Source organism: Sitophilus oryzae, unplaced genomic scaffold (assembly GCF_002938485.1).
Source record: "Sitophilus oryzae breed Bouriz unplaced genomic scaffold, Soryzae_2.0 scaffold_466_pilon_pilon, whole genome shotgun sequence".
NCBI classification, from domain to species: Eukaryota; Metazoa; Arthropoda; class Insecta; order Coleoptera; family Curculionidae; genus Sitophilus; species Sitophilus oryzae.
The window spans coordinates 2,480,605-2,498,955 of NW_022147047.1; the positions used below are offsets into that span (position 1 = coordinate 2,480,605).

The following is an 18,351-nucleotide window of genomic DNA, read 5'->3' on the forward strand; positions in this document are numbered from 1 at the left end:
TATTTTTAAATTAAATAAAATTTATTGTGGTTTTACTGTCCCACACTTTTTGAATAAACATATTTTTCAACATTGTTTATTAAAGTTATAAAAGACTTATCAATAAATTCGATAACTATAATCACATAACTTATATATGCATTTAAATCACAAATTTGCATAACAATTTCCTATTATTTCTAGTCCATAATACTTGTCAATAATAACATTAAATTAATCTGTTATTAATATTTAAAAATTAACATTTTTTAAGTGCTTTGAAATCTCAAAAGCAATTTGTTTACAACACAGAATTTTTGTAATCAATAAAACCACCAAATTTTTAAAATATTTTGCGGTACAAACATCCGAAAATTTCACTATAAAATCACCTGAAGTCAATCAATCCACTCAGTAAACTCTTTCATTTCGAATTTTAAAGTTCTTCAATGGCGTTCAACAAGAATAACATCCTGCTGCTCTACGACAGACCTAAGGAACCAATTTTCATCCCTAAGGGTGACGAAAGAAAAGGTTTTGACGTCCCTGCCGAGTACTTTAGTGACAGATACCGTCCTTTAGGAGCTCAACTGTCCAACAGATTTGGTGAAGAAGCCAATGAAGTCATTCAAATTACCAGAATTTCCATTCCACCTCTAACTGAGATTCTTGAACTGGCTCGTGATGAAAACTTTTCTTTATTTCTTCCCAAACACCGTACCTACGCCGGAAGGATGATTGATATATTCCTGGGAGTTCGAAATGTAGAAGACTTGCTTTCTGTAGCTGCCTATGCCAGGGATAGAGTGAACCCTTACTTATTCAACTATGCTCTATCCGTTGCATTACTTCATCGAGAAGATACTCAAGACCTCGATGTTCCATCAATCATAACATCGTTTCCTGACAAGTACGTTGACAGTAAAGTGTTTGAAAAAGCGCGTGAGGAAGCCAACATCGTTCCCGAAGGCTCCAGAATGCCCATCGAAATTCCCAAGGACTTTACAGCTTCTGACTTAGAAGAGGAACACCAATTAGCTTATTTCAGAGAAGACATCGGTGTAAACCTCCACCATTGGCACTGGCATTTGGTTTATCCCTTCGAAGGTGCTCTCACTGTAGTAAACAAAAACCGTAGAGGTGAGTTATTTTACTATATGCACCAACAGATCGTGGCTAGGTACAATGTTGAGCGTTTCTGTAACAAAATGAAGAGAGTAGAACGCCTCATTAATTGGGACGAACCAATTAGAGAAGCTTACTTTCCTAAGCTTGACAGTTTGGTAGCTAGTAGGTCATGGCCTGCTAGAGTTAAAAATCAAAGACTCTCGGATGTTCGCAGGGAGATAGACGGTGTTATTGTTGACATTGATGACATGAGAAGATGGAGGGATAGAATATATGCAGCCATACATGCTGGAGTGGCTAGAGATAGAAACGGACGGGATGTTCCATTAACTGAATTTGAAGGTATTGATATTCTTGGTAATATGATCGAATCTAGTATTCTATCCATCAATAGAGACTTTTATGGCGACATGCACAATACCGGACATATCATGCTTTCTTATATTCACGATCCTGATCATCGTCATCTTGAATCCTTTGGTGTTATGGGAGATTCAGCAACAGCAATGAGGGATCCAGTATTCTACCGGTGGCACGCCTTTGTTGACGACATGTTTCAAGAATTTAAAGCAACCCTTCCAAGATACACAGTAAATCAACTTAATAACCCTGGAGTAACTGTCGTGGAGGTCGAGGTTCAGACCCAAGGAGGTCATCCAAATATTTTACAAACTTTCTGGCAACAATCTGACGTGGATCTTTCCAGAGGTATGGACTTCCAACCTAGAGGAGCTGTTTTTGTTAGGTTCACTCACCTCCAGCACAGACCTTTTATGTATAACATTGCTGTAATGAGCGACGCACCTAGACAAGCAACCTGTCGAATATTCCTTGGACCGAAATTCGACGAACGAGGTAATCCGTGGTTGTTTAGAGATCAGAGACTTCACTTTATTGAACTTGATAAGTTCATGGTGAATTTGAGACAAGGACCCAACACTATAGTTCGTACTTCTGAACAATCTTCTGTCACTATACCGTTCGAAAGAACTTACAGGGACTTAGATGCTTCTAGGCCTCAAGGAGGAAATCAGCTGGCTCAGTTTAATTTCTGTGGATGTGGATGGCCTGATAATCTCTTGATACCCAAAGGAACTGTGGACGGTTACAAATGTCAATTATTTGTAATGATTTCCAATGTGAACGATGATCTAATACAGCAGGATGTTTCTGGACAGTGCAACGACTCATATTCTTATTGTGGTCTTAAAGATAAACTCTACCCAGATAAAAGGTCTATGGGATATCCATTTGACAGGATGCCCAGAGATGGAGTGGATACTTTACAGCAATTTCTAACTCCAAATATGAGGGTGCAAGATATATCTATAGTCTTTGAGAATAGAACATTTAAACCCCGTCAATCTTAAAGATTTATTCTGTTTTTTTTATGGTATATATTAAATAAAATAAATGTTTTAAACTACTACAGATTTTTTTTTATTTTTTAATCTATATACAAACGAATAAGATATATTTTCAATACCGAAGTAAGTCTTTATTCGATACCGAAGTAAGTAAAATTCTATAGTCAGTGTTTCTAATACTATGTCTCCGGATTGTCTTTACAAGAGGAAAACTTTTTTATTGTTGATATTTTGAGAAAAATATATTATTCTTCATAAAAATGTTTGCTCGTTCTTGGTCTCAATAATTAATCCAGTTTACGCTTTTCGAAATTTCCATACCGTTTAAGAGAAAATTTGAAAATCCATGAAAATGTGATTGAATTTTTCCTAAAAAGGCGTTTCTATGGTGATATAATTCCGATTTCATTCTTTGATAGAGATGATTATTATTAATTTTGATTAACGTCACATTTTTTTTTTGCTGTGGTTGAAGTTTTACATTTTCTAAAAAAACTATTATTACCCTTTCCGTAGAATTGAACTAAATAAAGTTTATGCTTTTTTAACATTTTAAAACAACAAAAATATGACGTTAATTAAAATTCTATCAATAACTCTCAAACAAAAATGCATTACCATAGAAAGGCGTTTTGATGGTACTTTAAAAATTAAATTATATTTCCATGTTTTTTTTTATTTTCTCTAAAAAGGTATGGAAATTTGAAGAAGTATAAACGAGATCTACTATTACAGAACAAGCAAAATTTTTTATGAAGAATGAATTTTTCTCAAAATGAAATAAGAAAAAAATGTTTGCTCTTGTAAGAACAATCGGGAGACATACTGTTGATATTTTGAGTTTTGTGAAAGAAACTATTCATTATTAAACTGTATTTTACACGTAATGTTAACTTTTTCTATTTTTTGTTTTGAGAGTTATTTTATAATTTTCAATCAATACTTAGACAGTGTGAGTCTTAAATAAGTGCAAATATTTTAGGGGTGGTATATTTCGACCCCAGAAACACGTCTATTAAGTTTGTTTTCTAAAAAATAAATTTTTGAAAATTCAGTATTTTTCGAAAAAAAAATTATATGGATTTTTTTTTTATTTTTAGTTAAAAAATATATCTTGATAATTTGGCAATATAGGTTGTAGAGTAGATTTACAAGAAAGAAAACTCCAGTGGTTTTCAAAATTAAAACAAAAAAATTATATTTTTTTAAATTTTAAAAGTAAAATAACTCCTAAATATATCTGCACTTCTTTAAAAGTCACCCTGTGTATGTAAGCTTAAATGTCTAGTGATAAAAATAAAATATGCTGTTGTGTACTAACTCTTTATTAAAAATTAAAAGCATTTTTTACAATTTAGTCAAATATGTTTCCATTTAATAAAAATTTAGGTAACTTACGAATGATCATTTTGTACAGTGCTCTATAATTATTAACAACAATATAATAATCAATAGCAAAATCTTAATTTACAAAATATCAGAGATAAATAGAATCAAAGTTAAATTCTTATGAAATACTCTTACAATATTCTAACTAAATACAATAATATATAATATAAATGCATAAAATAAAGTAAAATCTACTTGAACACATCTATTATTCGAATTATTAAATTAACAAAAAAAGCTTAATATGGCAGTTATATATTAGTATAAAAAATATTCGACTTTTTTTATTTTGTTAGTGATTTATGTCATTTTATTTTTTTAATATTTTATTATCTTTTATATAAAAAAAGGTTTAAATTGCCGAATATTTGATAAAATATATTTTTCTATGTTGGCAGTGATATAACTTAGAAATTGAATGACTACATATCACTTAAAATTTTCGTTGAAATTTGAAATAAATTAGCTAGAGTAAAATTCGTTTTAAAATATTATTCGGTGACCTTGATTTTCACCTTTAGAATTAACGGTTTTTCGTAGGGTTTGTCTGTGACCTCGGACGTTTCATTTCTTTCGAATTCATCCTCTTCAGGTTTGCCATGGATCAATAGTTCGAAGTCTTCAGGCATTTTTAAACGTCGTTTGAAGTGTAGGGCCCAAACGCCGTGCTTTTTGATTAGCTGGAATTTGTTGTGTTCGTTGCCTTTGACTATTTCGTACACCATTGGTTTCTGTAAGAATAAATAATATTATTTTTATTAAGTACACTGCCATATACAGGGTGTCCCAATATTCCGTGGACATAGAACTACTACGTATTTTTGGAATCAACATAAGTTCATTGGACACAATTTACCTCTATACAGAGATGAACCTGCTATTTAAAAATAAACATATTTCTTTAAATTCAAAACATTAATTTTAAGACATCCTGTATACATAAATAAAATTATTGATTTTTAAAATATTATTCACAAACTAGGGACTAGGACGACAAAGAGAGATAATACCTACTTATAATATTAAGTAATAGCTTTTAGACTACCATTCGAGACGTATTGATGTTATTTTGGTTCCTAAGTTTTGTGACAAAGAATGTTATTAAAGGTAAAGAAAATGTTTTCTCATTATTTCACTAGTGTTAAGTAAAGCATAATACAGGGTGGCCCATCGAAAACGTTCCGCAAGGCATAACGCCCAGGGTAATTTTTTTTCAGAAAACACGTCAATTTTGTTTGTGAGGGGGACAACTTTTGCCCCAAAAATGATTGCAAAATGTTCAACCCTCTAAGCGGGGGTGTCATCCCCCAATTTTTTTCAAATGGGAAGGGGGGTCAAGTGGTACCGCAATGAAAAGAGCTTTCTATTCTCTATACTTTCCCGCTTCGTTTCTGAAAATCGGTCGAGTCATTGAGAAAATATGAAGGATTGAAATTTAAAAATTTTATTTAAACATTTATCAGAGTAACGATAAGGATAAATTCCTTCGACCAATTTGCAGTTTTTTCTTATTATTTCTAGATGTTTACGCATTTTTTCCCTTGCCAGAAGGTTGATAGCTCTTTTGTGACTTGTGCGTTGAAGCGGTTGAAGTTCTTTTCAATATCGTTAAACTTTTTAACAATTATGGTGTACTCACTTGTAGAAAGAGTGGAAATAATCGAACTTTATTTTAAAAATAATGAATGTGGCAATCGGGCTGCGCAGATATTCAATGAACGCCATCCTGACAAACACCTTTATGGCAAAATTGTTCGCGAGTTAGTAGCAAAATTTCGCGAAACTGGTTCCGTTATGAATAAAAAGAGGCAGAGGGAAAATCCTGTAGTAAATGAAGCTATGGAGGTATTCGGGGTCAAGTTTCGTTTAGCCGAAATCTGTTAAAAAAGAAAAAAACAATTTTTTGTCATTTAGGTACCTCAGGGAGTACATTACTGGAAAAAATTTGCAGCGGAAATGCGTCACCATTTTTTGAATGCGGTTTAAAAGTAACGAAAAGACATACATGAAAAATTAATGTTATTCCATATGTTAGACGTCTTTGTAAATACGAATACGAAAATGAACTTCCGCGGAAATGCGATGTTGCCATTTTTTTGAATAGAGTTTAGAAGTAACGAAATGAGATATATAAAAAATTAATATTACTTTATAATGTAGACTTATTTTTAAGCACCGATACAAAAATGAAAATCCGCGGAAATGCCTTTTTTCACCACTATGCAGTGATCTTCTTCCCGACCTTTGACACAGATCAATGAATAATATCTATTCTTATCAACTTAATATCGCTATGGTCAATAAATGCGAAAATTTAGAAAAAATTGTCAATAAAGCATAAAAACGACAACTAAACCAAACCAAACCCTAAAAAACAACCAAATCAAACCAAGCCAACTAAACCCACTACACCCAAATCCAATAAAAACAACCAAACCAAACCAAACCGAAAGTATGCAAAAAAGTAGAGAATACTATGGAAAACTTCGAAATATTGAAGATTTTCCATTACACCGCCCTTTTCCCACATTTCCGCGGCAATAGTTATATAGAAAAGTTATAGCAAATTATTAATCAAACAAAAATATGTAGTTTTTATCTTCCTATCACATTTCGGCACTTCTAAACCCGGAAAAATCAATGAAAATTATTGTGATAAAAATATATTTTTGAATAAAAATTAGTTCACATCGTTGAATTAAATGTTTTTACGTCAATCTATAATGAAAAAACTTTTAAAAATACCGTAAAGTTTCAAATTTTAGTTAATAATAGAAAAATTAAAAATTCGAGTTTTCTCAAAAACAAAGAATTTCCACGGCAAAAATCAAATTATGTAGTGCTAGTTTTCTTGTATAGAATCATCCTATAAACCGATATTCTATGTAACTGATTTCGGCTAAACGAAACTTGAGCCGGTATTCGTATTGGGCGAAGTTGCCATGGATAGTACGCTGAGTACAAGAAAATTAGCCAATGAAACCGGCGTGAATCGTACAAGTGTCTAAAAGATATTAAAAAACACAAGTTCCACCCGTACAAAATTCAGTTGGTACAAGAACTCAACGAAGACGATCATGATCGTCGTTTGCAATTTTGTGAAACTATGAGTGAACGTGTGGCGAATGATAATAATAATTTCCTATTTAATGTGTGTTTTTCGGATGAGTGTACTTTCTTTTTGAACGGTGTAGTTAATCGGCATAACTGTCGGTATTGGGCTGAAGACAACCCCAGGGTTTTTCACGAGGTGCACACCCAAAACCCTCAAAAACTGAACGTGTGGGCTGGTATCTAGGAAATCTAGCAGGTGATATGTACTTGGATTTACTGGAAAATACCATCGGCCCAGCCCTAACTGACATCATAGAGAACAATCCTGGATACGTTGAAGCGGAACTAATTTAATTTAAATTTAATTTAAATTTAATTTAAATTTAATTTAAATTTAATTTAAATTTAATTTAAATTTAATTTAAATTTAATTTAAATTTAATTTAAATTTAATTTAAATTTAATTTAAATTTAATTTAATTTAAATTTAATTTAAATTTAATTTAAATTTAATTTAAATTTAATTTAAATTTAATTTAAATTTAATTTAAATTTAATTTAAATTTAATTTAAATTTAATTTAAATTTAATTTAAATTTAATTTAAATTTAATTTAAATTCAATCGTTTATTGTCCAATCGTGTCGATGTTTGTGGTTCAGTGTGAGAAAAGGCCTTGTTGAATGAACTAACACTTTTCGACTGTGCATGGGCAAATATCTTAGCTCGCAAAAGGGCAAATAAAAACAATAAATAGAATAACTCAGAGAATAACTTATAATCTAAAGATATTTGCACCAAACCTTCAACTTTTCTTAGGTGTGGGGGTAGTTTTCACCCTTCACTAACCTTTTCTTAATTTTTGTGAAAGCCAAATGTTAAAGCACTTAGCAAAACATAGACACCCAAAATCTCATTCAGATCGGAATAGCTGTTTTTAAAATATCTGAAAAAATGTGTTTATTTTTTAAAGTTTGATGCCTTATCTTTGTTATTTTAAATAGAACACCTAGTATATTATTATATTTTTGAAAACTACCTTCATATCTTATAATTTTTCTGTTATACTAACCTATACCCTTATCTATCACTTATAGTTTTCGAGATAAAACATAAAATATGTCTAAAATTGACAAAAACATGATATAAAAAAATAAGCATTGGTAAAATCATGAATTGAACATTTTTATAGTTGAAATCCGCCTGTGTATTATTATCATATACATTACATATATAATGAATCGTATCATATACTGTAATCTTTTTTCTGTAGATATCATATTTTATGATATCTTGTACGTTTAGTTTCCACTATTAATTCATTAATAATAAAAGTACGCCAATGACACTGTAAAACTCTGATAAAAGGACTCGAATAGGTCTGTACTCAATCATACTGTAAATAAACAAATGGTCCCTTTACATTTTGCTAATATGCATATTGCCAAATATATATACCTATTGCTATGTTGTGCCAAAACATGGTATCTGTATTTAAAACGCCTTACCTTAACAGAAGGTTGTATTTTCAAAATCCTGATTCTGTGCCTGGTCTGGGCCATGCTTATTTTCAAGTCCAGTTCTTCGCCGTGATGATGACGACGCACACGACGTTTCGACACCCGTCTTCGGAACAAATACGCTATGGTGTCATTTCTTCCCGATTTGTTGACGAGATGACGTCTGCGAAGTCTGGAATCACGTCGATGGCGACCGTTTATCTGCAAAAAACAACAGAAAATGTAAATAATATCTATAACAACGACTCAGAACCTTTTTGTGACCTAGGTCAATTTTTTATACATTTGTTTTACTGGTAAGAAGCCACAGACAAGCTGGTTACTATTTCGTTTCGACGCAGTGATGTTTACAAAAGATAACTTTTTTATTTGGAAGATTTTCTTCCAAAGCAGTGGCAAAATCTAGCTAGATTTTTTTTTTCAAATACACAAGATGTATCCAATATCGAAATTCAATATTAAATATGATAGTTATTATGAAAAAGATCATTTGTTGATTTTTTATTCTTTTTAATAAAACTTCTGCGAAAAAAATCTAAATATAGGCAGCACTACGAAAATACGTTTATTTTTTTATTTAATATAAGATGTAATTGTTTGTTTGTAGCCTTATGGTGTTTGTAATTCAGCCTTATGGTGATACTAAATATTTAATGTCTTTTCTTTGTTTTCAGACAGTTTTTTATTTTTAATAAAAATAGTCGGCTTATGAAATGCCGGCTGTAGGATTCGAACCCACAACCTTTGGATTGGTAGACGAGCTGTACCCCTACGCCACCGGGCACATAGAAATATACTATGCCTAAATTTCCACTTACTTAAGACTCACCCAGTATATACAATATTTTTATGTATTTTTCTAAAACAAAATATTGCCATCAATAAATACAAAAATACATATCAGACTAAACAAATTTAAATGAACTAAAGATTCATAAAAATTTAAACTAAAGAAATATCCAAAAAATTCTAAAATCCCCACAAGAGTATTAACCTTCCAGCAAAAAAGTAATTTTTCATCATTAAAAATCCTAAGTTTGACGTACTAATCTCTCTGGCTCAATCACTTTTACTAAACCATTCCGTCCTTGTCGTTCGCCATTAATATTCATTTTTTCCTTTTATTTTTCCGGAAAAATATATACATGTCTATAAAATTTAAAGCGCCATTCGTCAAGCTTTTCATTAATAAAGACCTAATATTTATTAACGCTTTTTGTAAATTAATTTTGGGTCGTTTCAAATCGTATCTGTCTTCCTCTGATGAATATTATTTTCGGTCATTTATCATCGTTTGGGCTTGAAATCTGATTATTCATTTTTATTTTGTTTATTTTATGCGAGCTTTATGCGACCTGCATTTTCCTTATGATGTCCGTTTTAAGTGTCTAGCTTTCGCATGCATAGGTCATGACTGGTAGTACACATTGGTGGACTGTTTTCTTCTTTAGATAGAGGGGCATTCTAGATTTGAATACGATTGACTTATAAGTAGGTACTCATGCTAACTTAATTCTCCTATTGATCTCTGGTAGTAGATATTCCGAAATGTGTATTAGTTCTCCCAAATAAAAAAAAAATAAAATGCAAAACCCGACAAGGCACACATTTTTGAAAACTGAGTTCTATACACCTTTTAATTCGTTATCCCAAGAAAAACTCTCTGAATTACATTTTTATGCGAGATATTTGCAAAAAATACTGCACTGGATAAATTCAGTACTTTCGGTTTATTATTCTTTTTAATATTCATAATATTTTAACTCATTTTTTGTGTATTGCGTAAAATTTATTTCGATGTGGACTTTTTTGCATTTTTTTGTATTTAGACGCCTGATAGACGGGGTGTCCCAGGCTGAGCGTGTATTAGAAGTTTCTAGAGAACTACAACATCTAGCTCGGAGATTTTTTGCACGTCATAGTTTCACAATGAGATCTATCGATTAAAAATATTTTCGATATGGCGGCACTTCCGGAAATACCGGAAGTTGTCTACAACTTTCTTATATTAAATGGCCGCCCCCATTTTTTATTACATATTTAAATTCTCTCGAAAATTTTATGAAGTTTGATATCAACACTCTATATCTAACATTGACCGTTTTTGAGAAAAAAAATATTTAAAATTTTTTGAACGAAAAAAACTGCCTGTCAAAAATATGTGTACAGCCTAAAGTCAAATTTAGTGATTACCACAGCCACTGTGCCGTAAAGAAAAAACATATGGCTATCTATTTCAAATATTAAATTGTTCCAATGTCACATAATAATGGCCGCAGCTGTCATGGAATTGAGCGTTTAAAAAATTATCATAAATATTTTTTTCTCAAATGGAAACACCCTTTTTTATTTCACTAGTGAAAAGGCTAGAATTTCGTTACTTTTTGACTATACATTATACATGTTCCTATACCTAAGATAAATCGTTTTTAAGTTAATAAGATTTAGTTTTAAAGCGTATATTTTCCTTGATTTTAACCAGTAGCCTATGACCACAGAATATCTAGCTACGCAACAGAAAAATACTCGAAATGAAAGAGCTAAAATTGCACAAATAAAATACTAGATGGCGCTACAATATCATAATCAGAATATAATTGGAAATTTTCAACTTTTTCAACAAACTGGATCGACTGTACGTCGACGGCCTTGAAGCTCGGCAAAATATGCACAGTTGCCTGATTCAAACAGACTTTAATTGGCATCCCATTCTTTTTCTGGTGTATAATATTTTTTTTTTCTATTCTTCGTTTGTTGTCAGATACGCTTATATTAATTATTCGTTTGGCTTTTAAAATTAGAATAAATTAATAAAAATAAAAAAATAAATTAGAAAACATATGCTCTCAAAATACATATTTTTTAATATACACTACTTTATTATGTTAACTAAGAAAATAACTTTAATTACCTTTAAAATTAATAATATACAGGGTGATTGATAGTGATATTTATTAATGCTGAAACGTTAGTAATGAAATATACGTTTAATAATAATGGAAATGATTTATTAAAATGCAGTACAAAGAATGTTAATTGAGTAAAAAAAATACTATAATAACAAATTTTTTCTGTTTGCCATGTTATTTATATATACCTAGGTAGATTTTAAAAAGTGACACAGGTACAATTAATAATATATTAGTTCGGCATAAAAGTTGCTGTCACGACATCGTACAATAAATTAAAATTATTAATTAAAAAAATCTTTATAAAGAAACACAAGTATATCAAATTTGGGCCCAATCAAACGCCAGGAAATGGTATCGTAATATGGTACTACATTATGGTACCCCTTGATATGCTTCATGGTACCATAATATTGCAATGTCATCAAAAATACGCAAGTATAATCAAATATGAGCCCAATCGAACGTCAGGAAGTGGTATCGTAATATGGTACTATATTAAGGTACCATTTTATATATGCATCATAGTAGATGCATCATAGTACCATCATATTACAATGTCACCGAAGATACTTACTATACCAAGTATAAGTCCAATCGCACGCCAGGAAATGGTATCGTATATGGTACCTCTATCGTATATGGTACCTCTATGTACTATTATGGTACCTCTTGATATGCTTCATGGTACCATAATATTATAATGTCACTGAAGATACGTAATATACCAAGTTAAAGCCCAATCGAACGCCACTTGATATGCTATATCACTATATTACGGTATATCACTTGATATGCTTCATGGTACCATAATATTGCAATGTCATGAAAAATACGCAAGTATATATCAAATACCGTATGATACCGAAAAAAACGGCGTCCAGTTGGCTGGGAAAAGACGATCGATGACATTTCCCATATAAATTTACACATAAAATGACAGCGATTTTCATTTCATAGCCATCGCTAACGCCGTTTTTTCCCGATCATACGATATGAACACAATCGAACGTCAGGAAGTGGTGTCATAATAGTAGAACAATACTTATTATATTGTCGCCGAATTACAATCAAAATTTAGGATTCAGTTAGAATCAAACGCCAGGAAGTAATTTTAATTCAGCTCGTAAAATTTAACTCCAACTAACATGGCAAGTTAAATATTTAAACGTTTGAAAAAAGAGCTCTAATCTATTTTAATATATTTAAATGATGTAGCAAATTTGAACGTAGGCTTTATCAGGAAGTATTACACTATAAATTACACAATGGCAACACTGCATAAAATTCTTTTAAATTTCGTTTGTAGAAAACTGTTTTCTCTTAAATTTATCGCCCTCTGTTATGTAGTAGTGAAACTACCGCATCAAAATATCTGATTTGGAGACAGGCTTTAAAAGCCTGTCTCCTTTTGAGACCTACGATTTTTTACATGTAACGAGGCTTCTGTTGCGTAGCTAGATATTCTGTGCTATGACTTTAAACGTCAAGTGATGTAAAGCAATAGATCTGATCATGTCATATTGTGACGCTTTGTTCGAAAAGCAGCATCGTTTCCGAGCTAACTTTGCGCTGTTTTTTTTTATCATACGGAATATTACAGGATATCACTAAAGAGCGAAAATACGAGATATATTTTTTTATAAATATACTTTTTACAGCGTTTTCACATACGACGGACCGTCCGTCGTGTATTTTCAAGATAGCCGTCGAACAAATTCCGTCGGACGGAGCATACGCGCCCATGTGAAATTGTTCATATAAACTCATGGTACTTACTCGAGGTCACGGACGCTCCGTCGCGGACGGTCCGTCGCATGTGAAAGCGCTGTTAAACTCTTAAGGCAGGCAGTATATAACATAATATAGGATATTTCTACAGATAGAGGAAATAGATAGAGAAATATAGATATAGAAAATTGGAAATAGACATATGGAAATAAATTGTCTGACCGTTTGACACTTAATGTCAAAGGAATCTAGATAAAATTAAAAAAAATATACGTTTTCAAATTAAATCTTAAATAACTTAAAAACTATTTATTTTAGGTATAGGAACATGTATAGTTAAAAAGAAACGAATTGAAAAACCTTTTCATTAGCGAAAAAAAAAGTGGGTTTCAATTTGAAAAAAATGATTTATGATAATTTTTTAATCGCTCGATTCCATGACAGCTACCGCCATGTCTTTTGTTTATGTCACTGTTTATGTCACAGTGGCTGTGGTAATCACTAAATTTGACTTTTACGCTATACAAATTTTTTTGATAGGTAGTTTTTTTTCGTCCAAAAATTTAAATATTTTTTTCTCAAAAACGGTTAATGTTAGGTATAGAGTGTTTAACATCAATATTCATAGAATTTTACAGAGAATTTAAGTATGTAATAAAAAATGGGGGCACCCGTTTAAAATAAGAAAGTTCTTGTCAACTTCCGGTATTTCCGGAAGTGCCGCCATAGTGAAAATATTTTTAATCGATAGATCTCGTTGTAAAACAATGATATGCAAAAAATCTCCGATCAAGATATTATTGTTCGCTAGAAACTTCTAATGCACGCTCAGCCTGGGACAGCCTGTATATTCTTCTACTATTTCCAGAATGTCTTTTCTTTCCACATATTTGTTATAGGATTTTTTTACCTTTATAGGAGAAACTCTTCTACAGATATTTTTCGATTTATTATAAGTTTTTCAACAAGTTGATTTTTTTATTTCAATCCATGATTAAAATAAAAATCCGTTAATTTAAATCACGATTTTGATTTAAATCAACGGTTGATTGAATCGCGATTTAAATCGTGAACTATTGGAAAGTGAGAGACAGAGAGATCTCACCATAACCTAAAAAAGCTGCGGAAAGAAAACAAAGAGTGAACCGAATGAAGGAAACAGATGAAGAAAATGAAAGCGTAAAGTAAAAAAAAATAAAAATAATATAAAAATAAAAGATGTGTATAAAACAGTCTCTAATTTCTCCACAAAGCTTTTTATTAGCACTGAAAATTCTATTAGTTATCTCATAATGTCCCCCAACGTCAACTTATTTATCCTTAAAGTAAACCGACTTTTCAGCGAGGACTAATGGCCCGATTATCGGGCTCGCAACGTCGGAAAATGGAAAAATTCGATGAGGGTCTCCTCTTTCGGCGCGTTGTTGTCGATTGTTGTTTTCGTCCCGAGAAATGGAAGACGGAGAAAATAATCTTTAATTGAATGGAATCGAGTTTATTATTCAGAGGACGAAACGAGGAAATAAGAAGAAAGAGCGGAGCTTAATGAAGAATAATAATGTCTTATTTATGAGATTTGGTTCTTAATTAGATGGAATCTTAAAATGTACACAGTGTCCTTGAGGAAATTGCTCTGGTTGATAAAATAAATAGGTAATCATTTATTGCAGTGACAGTACCGAAATTTAATGATCCTTTATGAATTTTATATTTTTCCTACATACAGTATGTCCCCGGATTGTCTTTACAAGAGGACAAACTGTTTTATTATTAACATTTTGAGAAAATTGCATTTTTCATAAAAAAATTTGCTTATTCTGAAATAGTTAATCCCGTCTATACTTTTCCAAATTTTCATACTGTCCTAAAAATCAAAACGCCTTTCTATGGTAATATAACTTCGTTTCCATTCTTTGATAGAGTGTTATTCATAGAATTTTAATTAACGTCCTATTTTTTGTTATTTTAAAATGTTAAAGAAGCACAAAATATATTTAGTTTAATGCTACGGAAAGGGTGTTGATCTTTATCGGAAAATGTGATAGTCAGCAAAGAACAGCAAAGAATATGACATTAATCAAAATTAATAATAACCATATGAACCATCTATCAAAGAATGAAATCGAATTGATATTACCATAGAAACGCTTTGGTTTTTAGGAAGAAACTCGCCATATTTTCATATATTTCTTAATTTTCTCTGAAACGGTATGGAAATTTCGAAAAGTATAAACCGGGTTAACCATTTCAGAACAAGCAAATTTTTTTTATAAAGAATGCATTTTTCTCAAAATGTCAATAATAAAAAAGTTTTTCCAAATACAGTTCGGACCACGCTGTATATCAAAAAACTATACGAAAAATTTATCGGCGCATGTGCTGGAGGAAGAACATTATTTTAAAGTCACTACGCCTAGCTTACTGTTAAAATACAGAAGTTAATAAATTTTATCTTTTTATGTGTAGCTATTTAAAAATAAGTGCCATGATGTTTGTTTAGGATTAAAAAGGTATTTTTATTTCTATATTTAATGTAGTTTTTGTCGCGTTTTTTTTTGTTCGCCCGCTACACGCAGAAGCAGACGTACGACGCGACGAGTGAGTCCAAGAGTAGTGTTCGAACCGTTGTAGTGTGCACACGAATGATCCGCTGTTCCTCTTAAACCCGTTGTTAAAAAAAGGTAGGCGAATAACCGATTATTTTCTATAGTATTTTTTTTCCGCATCGCTATTGCAAAACGCTATATAACTTGTTATAATTTTGCGACAACGATGTGTGAGAGAATAATTATCTTGATAAATTTGTAGTATAAAAAAGAGTGATATTGTGTATTACTTTACGCTGACATTTGCTATAGGCATAAATAGGGAAATGCTTCGGAAATGCGTCTCCAAAAATATCTTTTTTGGAGACGCAAAAATATCTTTTTTGGAAAAAACACATGCATTGACAGAATTCCTAATTTTTGCCTAAGATGCGTTGTGTCACCGTGCTTCACTTATTCCCACGTATTCTGGGCACATAAAAGAAACAATTGCGAAACAATGTGTGCAATTGGTCGCATGAATAAAACGCAGATAAGTAACTGCATGTTCCCTAAAGCTGGATTTATAAACTCGGGAGTTGAGGTTCAGTTGCCTTTCAAAATGTTCAAGGCTATGAAATGAACGCGCGCATTTATAAAGTCAGTTGGTCGAAAAGTTGGCAGTTCGTTTTACGTTCAGCGGAGTTCAAAGATGGTCAATGTTTATGTCGGCAGTTGCGGGCAGTTGACGACCGCTGGCGACGTTCGGCGACAGCCAATGAATAAGCGCTTGTCGATCACGTGAAGCACAGTACGCCGATGCGTTGGAAAATGACCCTTATTGTTGTTTCATTATTTCTGTTAATGTATTGTTTATATTTTGCGTAATCTTGGATTACTGTGTTTGAACTTTGACAAATATCAAGAGTATTTTTGAATCGAAAGAAAAACGTTCGAAATTTTCACAATTCCAAACCTAACCTACAACCGAAACTGATAGTTTATAAATGCAAAAATATTGAACCTCAACTGCCGCGAACATCCAACTGCAACTGAATCTCAACTGAACGCCAACTCCCGAGTTTATAAATCCAGCTTAAATGTGACAAACCTTTGCTCACTGGGATACATAATTATAATTTTAGAAGATGTTCATAAAACCTTTAATCCGGTTGATTAAAAAAAGTATAATATTAATATTTCACACACACACACACAAATTCTATTTCATCCTCTCATGGTATATGTCTATTTAATTTCTTGATCATGTAACGAGCACTTTGTTTACTCACTTGTTTCGTCGAGTTGCTTGAATCTTGAATTTATTTTTGCTTTTGAACAAATCGGTGTGAGAAACTATGAACCTATAAAATGTTGTTTCGGAAGAGTTGAATATCCGAAAAAGTTGAGTTATTCAATGTTATTGCACCCAACAACGCCCTAATTACGCTCTCCTTGCGTTAACATTTTTTTCGGAAATTTTATTAACATTTGAAATTGTCACAACACAACACGACGCCCAGTTCGAATTCTTTTTCACATATTTTTTACTACCCGCAACAGCGTTACATCACACAAACCTCGTACCTGTGTGTTTGATACTCCCAATAACTGCATTAGCAAATAACTAAAATACTTATATAATATTATGACAAAACCACGATTTCAATATTATTTTAATGCGATTAACATGACGGCGGCATGAAGTACATAATGATAATTTCTGATTTAAGCCGTTGAAGCGCTGCGGTCGGAATTTGTTGAAATCAACAGAAATGCACCAAACCTATACAATAATGCAAGACGCGAAAATCCGGATTTTTATTAATCCGGATTAACCTTGCTTTAACTAAGTCAGATTATCGAGTCTTTACTATACTGTATGTCCAAATTATTGAAGTTCTACTATACAAAAATTATATTAGCGTACAATATTTAAAAAAGTAAGTTTTAGCAGACAGGTTTTTTATTTTTTTAATAAAATATTTTTTTTTAATTGACAATCTTAGATTAATGATTTGGTATATATACTGGTGTTGCACAATTTTTTAATTAAAGTTTTGAGCATTTAAAATAGTGTCTTTAATTAATTGTATCACCAATTTTGTTTAACAACAAAGAACATTCGTTACTTATTCCAGGTACTTACAGTAACAGAAAAAATATCAAAAAATAGAGAGAAAATTCAATTTATACCAGAAGCTAATAAAATGCCTTCCACTATATCCTCCCCGGTCCATTCTCTGCGATAAAATATCCATTCCGTGCGAGAATAACAGGACAAATTAGACTATCTTATCCTCGCAGACGTCCAGGCCCTAATCCAGGGTTCTGTTCTGGACACGCGGACAAGTAGGACAACCGGATCTGGATAGAAACAGAGAAAGAAAGAGAGAAACGATCCAGTCGTTGGCTTAAAGAGAATTAGCCCTTTTTCCTGCTTTGTAGGAGAGAATAAGAGAGTTGCTTCAAATGGGAGTCTTTGAAAGAGTATTTTTTAGAGTTTTAAGAATAAATCTCACAAAGTTTAAATACATATAGAAAAATCAATAAGAGATGGCATATACGTCATCAAAATATTCGACGAATGCACGTCACAATGTTGCCACGGCTATATTTCACTTTTTTATGAATCGATGAACGACATAGGTTAATAAATTTTAATTAGGGTTTATGAAATTTATAAACGCAACTTTGTTGATTTAAGGATATATTATATTACACATTAATTTTTGTTTGTATTATTGTAA

At 31.7% G+C, this 18,351-nt stretch overlaps 2 protein-coding genes across 3 annotated transcripts in view; one reads left to right on the forward strand and one right to left on the reverse strand.

Moving 5' to 3' along the window:
• The first annotated feature begins 181 nt into the window (after positions 1-181).
• On the forward strand, positions 182-2,539 carry LOC115886021 (phenoloxidase 1-like). The gene has a single exon (XM_030905052.1). It carries the CDS (start codon positions 429-431, stop codon positions 2,475-2,477), a length of 2,049 nt encoding a protein of 682 aa, XP_030760912.1. The 5' UTR covers positions 182-428; the 3' UTR covers positions 2,478-2,539.
• Positions 2,540-4,155: 1,616 nt separating this feature from the next.
• The window catches only part of LOC115886065 (fibrillin-2-like), a 148,006-nt gene continuing 133,810 nt past the window's right edge, over positions 4,156-18,351 (reverse strand). The window contains exons 44-45 of one of the 2 annotated variants that reach the window (XM_030905094.1): positions 8,425-8,637; positions 4,156-4,594 (exon numbers count right to left, since the gene is read on the reverse strand). In XM_030905094.1, coding sequence (XP_030760954.1) covers positions 4,355-4,594; positions 8,425-8,637 — 453 coding nt within the window. In that variant the 3' untranslated portion in view covers positions 4,156-4,354. The remainder of the gene's footprint in view (positions 4,595-8,424; positions 8,638-18,351) is intronic. The other variant, XM_030905095.1, reaches the window with a different exon arrangement.